The 9244-nt window shown below is 36.1% G+C and overlaps 1 protein-coding gene across 1 annotated transcript; it reads left to right on the plus strand.

The window, feature by feature from the left end:
* The first annotated feature begins 7585 nt into the window (after positions 1 to 7585).
* On the plus strand, positions 7586 to 8524 carry LOC140512853 (olfactory receptor 5P80-like). Its single transcript, XM_072622222.1, has one exon. It carries the CDS (start codon positions 7586 to 7588, stop codon positions 8522 to 8524), a length of 939 nt encoding a protein of 312 aa, XP_072478323.1.
* The last annotated feature ends 720 nt before the right edge of the window (positions 8525 to 9244 follow it).

Consider the following 9244-nt stretch of genomic DNA (forward strand, 5'->3'; position numbering starts at 1 on the left):
CAAGATAGGATTATTTAAATATTCTATTTTCTCTTCTGTTAATCTGGGCAATTTTTATTTTGTAAATATTGATTCATTTCATTTAGATTGTTGATTTCACTGGCTTATAATTGGGCAAAATAACTTATAATTACTTTAATTTCATTTTTATTGGATATATAGTTCTCTTTTTTTTCTTTTTGAGACTAGTGATTGGGCTTCCTTTGTTTTTTTAAAGATAAGTCAGATAAATGGTTTATCTATTTTTATTGTTTTTCCATAAAACCAGATCCTAGATTTATTAGTTTAATTACATTTTTTGTTTTAATTTTATTATCTCTCTTTGACTCATGATTTATATGTTGGTGTTTTGGAAATTTTTATTTGCTCTTTTTAAGAAAAGTTGTATGCCCAATTCATTGAGCTATTCTTTCTCTTTTTTACTGGCATTTTAATTTGTCAGTATCCTCACTAATATGTCATGTCCAGAACTGAACACAAAACTCCAAATGTGTTCTGGTCAGAGCCGAATACAACATGACTTTCATTTCCATTTTTGCTGACCCCACACCTCCTGTATAAAATACCACTTCAATTCCTGTTCCTAGCATCAACAGATTTCTGGCTGCTTAAAAGTTTTTCCAGTGGAATTCAAGATTTCATGAATTCTCCTATGCTGTAAGTGCTTCATATATGGTTCTGGCACATCGTCATACCTCTTTTTGAGAACCTGCTTAATTTAGTTCAAAGGAACAGTAGGAGGGCCACCTGGGATCAAAATTGTAGTTTCAGAACTTATGACAGTGGCTGGGGGACATCAAAGGAAGAAAATGGTACTAAGGACCATAGAGTTCTGAATTGCATATCTCTAATGGTAAGGGGTGAGGTAGGGTGAGAAGTTACAATCAGACATTTTGAAGAGTCTGAAGTAGCTTGCTTTCTGAAAAGCATCAGGATATGTAATGGAAATGCCTTGACAAGATTTAGAGCAAGTAGTGAAATTCTGTAACTATTTTTGATAGCCACATGATAGCCACATTCTCTTTGCCTGTGCACTTAATGGACTTGTTGATTCTGTTGAAGGAGGTTTAGCTGGCTTCTGAAAGTATATCAGTAGGGGTTGTGCACCAGGCCCTTCATTTCTCAGAGCCAGCATGAAACAAGAGTTCATAGCTCATCCTTGTGAGCTTGAGAAAGTCAAGAGAGGGAATGATGAGAAAGTCCAGAATGTAGGACATGCCAAGTTTTTGGCCAGTGAGTCCAGCATTCAGTTTTTAAGGAAGGACCTTAGAGACCCAGCTGAGCATTAGCTGAGACTAAGACTCATTTAGCTGTTGTGCCACATTTGAATGTGAACTTGGTGGAGGTGAATGCTATGTAGAAAGTATATTAAGTCTGTGGCTACTCTTCCCAGAAACCAAGGAGGTAGAGGGGAGGGTGTGCTCCCCCTCCAGAGATTAGAGAGTGGGGAACTATGGTTCTCTGCTTGCTATGTGTTCATAGTAAACATCCCCTTGTAATACCTAATTGGTATTATTTGGAGAAATGGAACTGGGGAAGTATTCACTGTCAGCTAACAGTATAGGAACAAATATCAGTTGGGCCTCACCCCACTGAATTAGATAAAAACAACTCCTTGGCTGCTCAGGGATACCTTAGAGCTCTGAGTGGATACATGACTGGCAAAGCTCTGGAACAGTAAGACCAGACCATGCCTTTATATAAATCTTAACTATTATTACTCTAAATGGAACTGGATCTTCATCCAGTGATCAACAGATGGATCTAATTCGACAGTAGCTAAATCATATTATGCATTTTCAATAAATCAAGCCACAATACAAAGGGGATTATAGCTATATGCAAAGATGGTTCTGACTTTGTGGAGAGGCAAAGAAGGAAACTGATCTCCTTGTGTCCAAAGGTAATGAAATATTTAATGAGACATTTTCATTTCATGTTACAAAACTTATTGACATCATTTGCAAGAACACCACCATGAAAATAATTATAGCTTATGTATCAAGATCTTTTGTAAAGAATAAGGTAGTAGAGAAATACTACAAATAAATCAATAAGACTATCTGATTTAAAATTGAATATTTCAACGAGCATAATGAGAGGACTGAAAAATATGTTGGAAAATATGGTTCAACAGGAAACAGTGAAAGAGTCCAAGAGGTGGTGATATAATTGCTTCATTCATAAAACAGTTTCATTAACAGCTAAGACTGTGTAATACCTTTAAATATTATATCTGAACATGCTATATCATTCAGCTGAACATGTGTAAAAGCCCCTGGAGAGATAGCACCCACCCTGAGAATCCACCATAGTTTTTCTGAAAATGTGGAGTTTGTATTCCCATTTCCTAGGCCTTTTCTAGATTCCTGTTTAAGGGTTTGGATTTCCAATAACTCATAACTTGTCTGGCTCAAGAGTCCCCAACTTTTGGGTTCTCCATCGTGCTTTACTTTTCCTCTTAAAAATTCACTCAAAGCAAATACTATTCAATACACTAAAAACAAAACAAAAATGAAGCACTGAGATCTAATGTCACAAGCTCAAACTTGTCCTCCTGTCTTCCATGACATGGAGGGCTACAACACCTGAACATTTTTTAAAGGAAGTACTTTCAGGCTTCTTTTTTAAGCTCAGAGGCACAAGAACAAATCATTCTATCAAACTCCAAAGTCTTTTGTTCACTTGTATGACCAGGGAGTGAAAGATCCTTATTTCCTAGCCAACTGCTGGCTTGGAGCATAATTCAATTGTTGCACAGCAAAACTCTGTGTCATGCATCATATGTACTCTTACAAACCAGGGACATTTTGTCAGAATCCTTGAAGACATTGTAAATATTACCTTCCCATTTGGATATTTCTCCTCACTGCAAATGGTTCCTTTATTCTAGGATCTAGAGTTTCTACTAAGCTGATTTTCGTAAATGGTCTATCAGTCTCAGGTGTGTAGATTTAAATCATTACGGGTTATGGCCCAGTCCCAAATGTTTCTGGTGAGGTGAGGAGGACCAATTTTCATACTTAAAGAACACTGTGACAACCACAATTGCTACGTGTTGGTCACAGAGCAATTTGGGAGGGCTTCCATGACATATCCGGCTTTCTAGACTGGTTTTGTTGCTATTCAATCTTGTTTTTCATTTTTTAAAATCTTGGACAAACAGAGACAAAGAAAAAAATAAATGAAGGCCATTGGAAAGTTAGAGAAATCCTTAAGCAAGTCATCTGTACGTTTGTAATTTTGTCAATCCTAGTGGATTTCAAATGGCATTTTAATGATGTAAGCTATGTTCAGTGTTAAGGTGCTCAAGGGGCTATATCCCAAATGCTACGAAATCCAAAATAAATATGGTGCTGCCATGCAAAGATAATTCCTTGGCACCTAAAGTTATCTTCTTCTTGAATCAGTAGGTACCATTACTGTTCTTGATTTTGCAAAAAAAGTTACTTAGGTCTGATTTTTGATTAGTAGTTCATTTCAGGGAGGCCTGGCTATTCCTCTTGCCATGTCAGATTTTATATTGATTTCATCTTTACACAGGGCTTTAATGGATCTCTTTTTATTATTTTAAGAGCAGGGCACATTCCTGATTTGGGCTTTTATGTTCCAAGTCCCTTGTGGTTCTATATTAAATCAGAGATTGGGAAGGGAGCTATATGCACAGAGCATTATTTTAGCATTTTGGTAAGTAAATTCCAATCTAGCACAGGTCAAATTATAAATCCTGAAACCTTACTACAGATGGTAAGACTGATAGTACATAGTTAGGTAAGGACATATTAGGTGAAGATCTCTGTGAATGCGTAGGTGCATTTGTTTGATGTAATACTTCTCACCCCACACCCTCACTTCTCAAATTGAGGCTTTTGGGAGAGGGATTTCACTATAATACTTATCTGTTGACGTATTAGAGGAAGAATTGGACTTGATATCAGGATGGCTGAACTTGAATTTCAGATCTGACTCTTACTAGCTCTGTCTGTTATCATGGGTAAGTGATTGAAACTGCGTGATCCTCAGTTACTTCATCTATAACAATATATTTGTATAAAAATTAGGGGAGGAAAGTAATGTATGAAATTTAAATTATATTGAGTTATTAGTATTCCTATTATGTGATTATTATGATTATATTATCAATGTAAATGAGATTTAAAATTTTCAAATGCAATTGGTTGCCTTCAATTCATCTAGTAATTTGACATGCCTCTGTGCACAGGATCCTGTCCTAACCACTGGTGATGCAAAGAAAGAAAGAAAGAAAAAAAGAAAAATAGCCTTCAAGCTGAGGAATTATTACTTTGTCCTCAAGGCAATAAGAAATCTTGTCCAGGTGTGAGTAGGTAAGTCATGGTCAACTATGTGGTTTAGGAAAATCATTTCTGTAGGTTTTTAAAGACAGTTCAGAGGGAGGAGAGACTAGACGTCTAATTAAGAGTCTTTGCTATAGTTCAAGTGAGAAGAGATACAAATTTGAGTGGTGATTGCGTGAAGAGACATGAGGAAATGTGACATATTTTGCAGATGTAAAAGTGGAAAATTTGAGAGTTGATTGGATTGATAGATAAAGATATAGAAAAGATTATAGGTCAACCCCAGGATGTAAAATATGGTACTGGGAAGAATGGTGGGGCCTTCAACAGAAATAAGGAACTATTGAGATAAGTAGTTTTTGATTGAATGTCTGTGATAAGATGAATTCTGTTTTGGACTTGTTGAGTTTGAAATGTCTTTGGGACATCCAGATGAAAATGCCCAATAATTGGTTATGTATGGATTAGAGTTTGGGGCTACATGTGTAGACTTGGAAGATATCTAAACGAAGATGTTAATGGGATTTGTGGAAGCTAATGATCTCATTCAATTGCTTCAGAAAAAGAAAAAGGGTAGCTAGGTGGTACAGTGGATAGAGGGCAGACCCCAGAGCCAGAAAGATTCATCTTCTTGAGTTCAAATCTGATCTGAGACACTTAGTAGCTATGTGACCCTGGACAACTCACTTAGACCTATTTGCCTCAGTTTTCTCATCTGTAAGATGAGCTGGAGAAGAAATGACAGATACTCCAGTATCTTCACCAAGAAAACCCAAAATGGGGGTTGCAAAGAATCAAATACAATTGAAAATAACTGAACATATAGAAAAAAGGGTCTATGAAAGAACCTTGGAGCACAAGGTCAGTAGGTAGTGCAGGGATCATGATCTGATAGAAGAGAAAGGAAAGTCAGAAAAGTAGGAGGAATGCTAATACTAGGAGAGAACAGTGTCATGAAAGCTTGTGAAGAGAAAGTATCCAAGAAGAATGATCTACTGTGTTGTATTTTATATAGAGGCCCAAAAAATCAATCAGTCAATCAACAAACACTGATTAAGAACCAATTATTTTTCAGTTATTGTGCTAGATGCTCAGGATAAAAAGACTGAAACAATCTCTGTTTTCAAGGAATCTAAATGAGGATTATAAAATACAATTAAGAAATTATTGGTAAATTTGGAGAGAATAATTCCAGTGGAGTAATGGGGTCAAATATCACATTGTAATAAGTTAAGAAGTGGGAGGAGAGAAACTAGACTCAATAATGGTAGCGTCTTCCTCACCTTCCCCTAAGAGCTTGGCTGGGAAAGGGAAAAAATATAGTATGATAAATTGCAAGAATGTCAGGGTAAAATGAAGGTTTTTAAATGACAGGACAAAAGTAAGCCTATTTGTGGGAAGAAAAGAAGAAGAATTTTGATAAGGAGATTAAGGAATAACAGAGTTTTTCATTGGGGAAAGTTTCAGGATGGCAAGGAGGCATGGGATCAGAGAAACAAACAGAGGTGTTGGCCATGGAAAAAAAGGACTATTTTTTCAGAGATCAGAGTGAAGATAACAAGGGATAATCTTGAGTTTTGAATTGAAAAATAGGGAGAAAAACAGAGCCCAGATGGCCAGTATTTCTTTTCTCAGGAATAGGATGTAAAGTCCTCCCTTGAGAGGTAATAATGAGGTAGCAGTTGTTGAGATACTGACTCAGAACCATATACATTTTATTGGATTAGAACAGTCTTTTTTCTTGTAGTCACAAAGAAAGAATTGACCATACAGACATTGAGAGTCATACTGAGGTTCTTTTCTAAACTGAACAGTATTTAGCTATTTTCTATTCTTTCTTACTGAACTTAGAGAAGCAAAATGAGTTTAGAGTTGGGAATAATAAGAACATTTCAGGAAAAAAGTAAGACTATTTTATTTTGAACTTAAGTATCTACAAATGCAAACATTTAAAGATAGTTTTTTAGAAAGCGAAATATGCATATATATGTAAAGTTTAACATGACGGCAATGATTTCCTAATTTGTGTCTTCATCTGTACCTCTCCTTTTCTTTTCTGAATTTTGAAATGGTTACTTGATGATTTCCTTCCCCTTTCTATCACTTACTAGTAAGCTAATTCTCCCCATTCCCATTGGAAGCACTTTATTTTGTAACAGACATTTACTTATAGTGAAGGAAAACAAATAGACAAACCAGCCATATCTGGTAATGTTTGTATCATTCTGTATGTCCAGTCCATCACTTTTTTGTTAAGCTGTAGGCCATATTCCCATAACAGTTTATTGACAACATAGATTGTCATTAGTTGGTCTGATTTCTGAGATCTTTCAAAGTTATTTCCCTTCACATGGCTACTGAAGTCATCATATAAATTGATCTAGTTTTCCTTAGTTCATTCTGCATCAGCAAATAAAAGCTTTTCCATATTTTGCCAAAGCAGTCAAATCCATCACTTTTTACAGCACAGAACTGCTTTCCTATTCGACAGTTTGCTCAGCTATTTCTCCAGCATGGAAGGGAGCAACACATAAACAACATCTGATTCCAGCTGGTTGGGCAAGCGCTTTCCATTATTTTGCCTAGAAACAGAAAAGTTTCCTTAGGAAATTTCCTACATTCCTTCAGATAACAATATCAAACCAAGTAATGGCCGTTTGCAGTAATGCCAAATTTTGGGAACAAAATACAATGAGAAGACATGGAATCCACATTCCCCAAACCTTCTCACTTATGCTTTTAGAGCACAAGGGTCATCTCAGAAGTCTGGACTTCTCTTATAGTCAGTTACCATGACATGAATAACATCATTAGTTATGGAAGATGGTCCTTTAAGAGGTCATGATTCACAAAGCAGATTCTGTTGCGTTGGAAGGGATGAACAGTGGTGGTTACTTGGCAGAATAGCATTTACACATTTGAATTTGGTCTCTGCATATACTTAAGAAAGGCTCCTTTGGTAGAAGTAAGCTATCATTTTCTCTTTCACAGGCTTTTTCACTGCCACAATGGTTAAATTGGCAAACCATACAATATTGATGGTCTCTGGGGAAAACTTTTAGGATATAAATTTGTTCATGTCTGTTTGCTTATGGACATGCTGCTATGATGCATAAGAGTCAAGAATTGGAGTAAGACAGTGGGATAGGTGTGTAGGAGGTGGCCAGTGAAAGTTTTCTGAATACATCCATAGACATATCCAAATGTTAGTCCTTTATTCTATTTTAATCTTCTTTTCTTCTGTCTAATAGGTTCTCTTTCTAAGACAGATGTCTGACAATAATTGCACTGCTGTGACTGAATTCATTCTTTTGGGATTAACAGATGATTCAATCCTTTGTGGCATCCTCTTTGTGATGTTTCTGGGTGTCTATGCTGTGACCTTAGCTGGTAATCTTAGCATCATCATTGTGATCAGAATGAGCTCCCAACTTCACACTCCGATGTATCTTTTCCTCAGTCACTTGGCTTTTGTGGATCTTGGATTTTCCTCATCTGTCACACCTCTCATGCTCATCAGCTTCCTGGCAGATAAGACCTCAATCTTTCTAGGAGCCTGTGTGGCCCAGTTTTATTTTGCAGCCACTTTTGGTTCCACTGAGTGCTTTCTGCTGGCTGTGATGGCCTATGATCGGTATGTGGCCATTTGTAACCCCTTGCTGTATTCCACTAATATGTCTACTGCAGTCTGCACTCTGCTACTTATCATATCCTATCTGTTTAGTTGTATAAATGCTTGGATCTTCACTGGTTGCTTATTGAATCGCTCCTTCTGTGGACCCAATAAAATCAATCACTTTTTCTGTGATTATTCACCACTTTTGAAACTTTCCAACTACCAAGATGATCTTGCTGAAATTCTTCCCGCTCTCTCTGGTGGGTCAGTACTTATAATTACAGTGATAATTATCCTAATCTCTTATGTATATATCCTTTTATCTGTTCTGAAGATAAGATCTGCTGAGGGAAGATCCAAAGCTTTCTCAACTTGCACCTCTCACCTCACAGCAGTCACTCTGTTCTATGGGACCCTTACATTCATTTATATGATGCCTAAATCTAGTTACTCAACAGATGAGAATAAAGTGGTGTCTGTTTTCTACACCGTAATGATCCCCATGTTGAACCCCCTGATCTATAGTCTAAGGAACAATGAAGTAAAAGGGGCCCTGAAGAAACTGATAAGTAGAAGACACTTTTTTTCATAAATTGGACTAAATATAGCAAGTATTTTTAAAGTACATAATGTGAACCCAGCATTGTACTACATCTGGAGAATTCCAGGACAAGAATCAATGTCCTTTCCTATAAGGAGACCATATTTCACCAATGTAATGATTATTATTGAGTAATACCAATAAATGGATTTTGGAAAAGTTATATACATACATACATACATACATACATACATACATACATACATACATAGATATTCATTTAATGGATTAAATTGATGAACTTAAATGTTTATCCAAAAGTTCTGATAATACATGCAATGTTCCACAAGTATGAACTTTCAAAAAGGAGTAAGGAGAGGTGTATTATTCTAGCTCTTCTTTGTGTTTCTGATTTTTTTTTTGGTAATCTTGGAGCATTTTTTTCAATTGACTTATAGTGATTGTTCTTTTGAATTACACTGTTATAGTCATTTGATATGTTGTTTTCTTGCCTCTTTTTGCCTCACTCTGCATTAGTCATGTAAATAATTTCTATGCTTTTCTATATTCATCATATTTATTGTTTCTTACAGCACTGCAATATTCCATTACACTTGTTTGCCACAATTTGTTTAGTCATTTCTTTATCAGTGAGAATCTACTCTGCTGTCAGTTCTTTGATGTCTTAAAACTGCTGCTATGAATATTTTGGCATATATGGGGATTTTTTTTACATCCATGACATTGTTGAGGCATGTGTCTTCAAAAATA

Source organism: Notamacropus eugenii, chromosome 6, assembly GCF_028372415.1.
Source record: "Notamacropus eugenii isolate mMacEug1 chromosome 6, mMacEug1.pri_v2, whole genome shotgun sequence".
Lineage (NCBI taxonomy): Eukaryota > Metazoa > Chordata > Mammalia > Diprotodontia > Macropodidae > Notamacropus > Notamacropus eugenii.

Coding starts and splice junctions, on each gene's coding strand:
- LOC140512853 (XM_072622222.1), top strand. CDS start 7,586: ATGTCTGACAATAATTGCACTGCTGTGACTGAATTCATTCTTTTGGGA.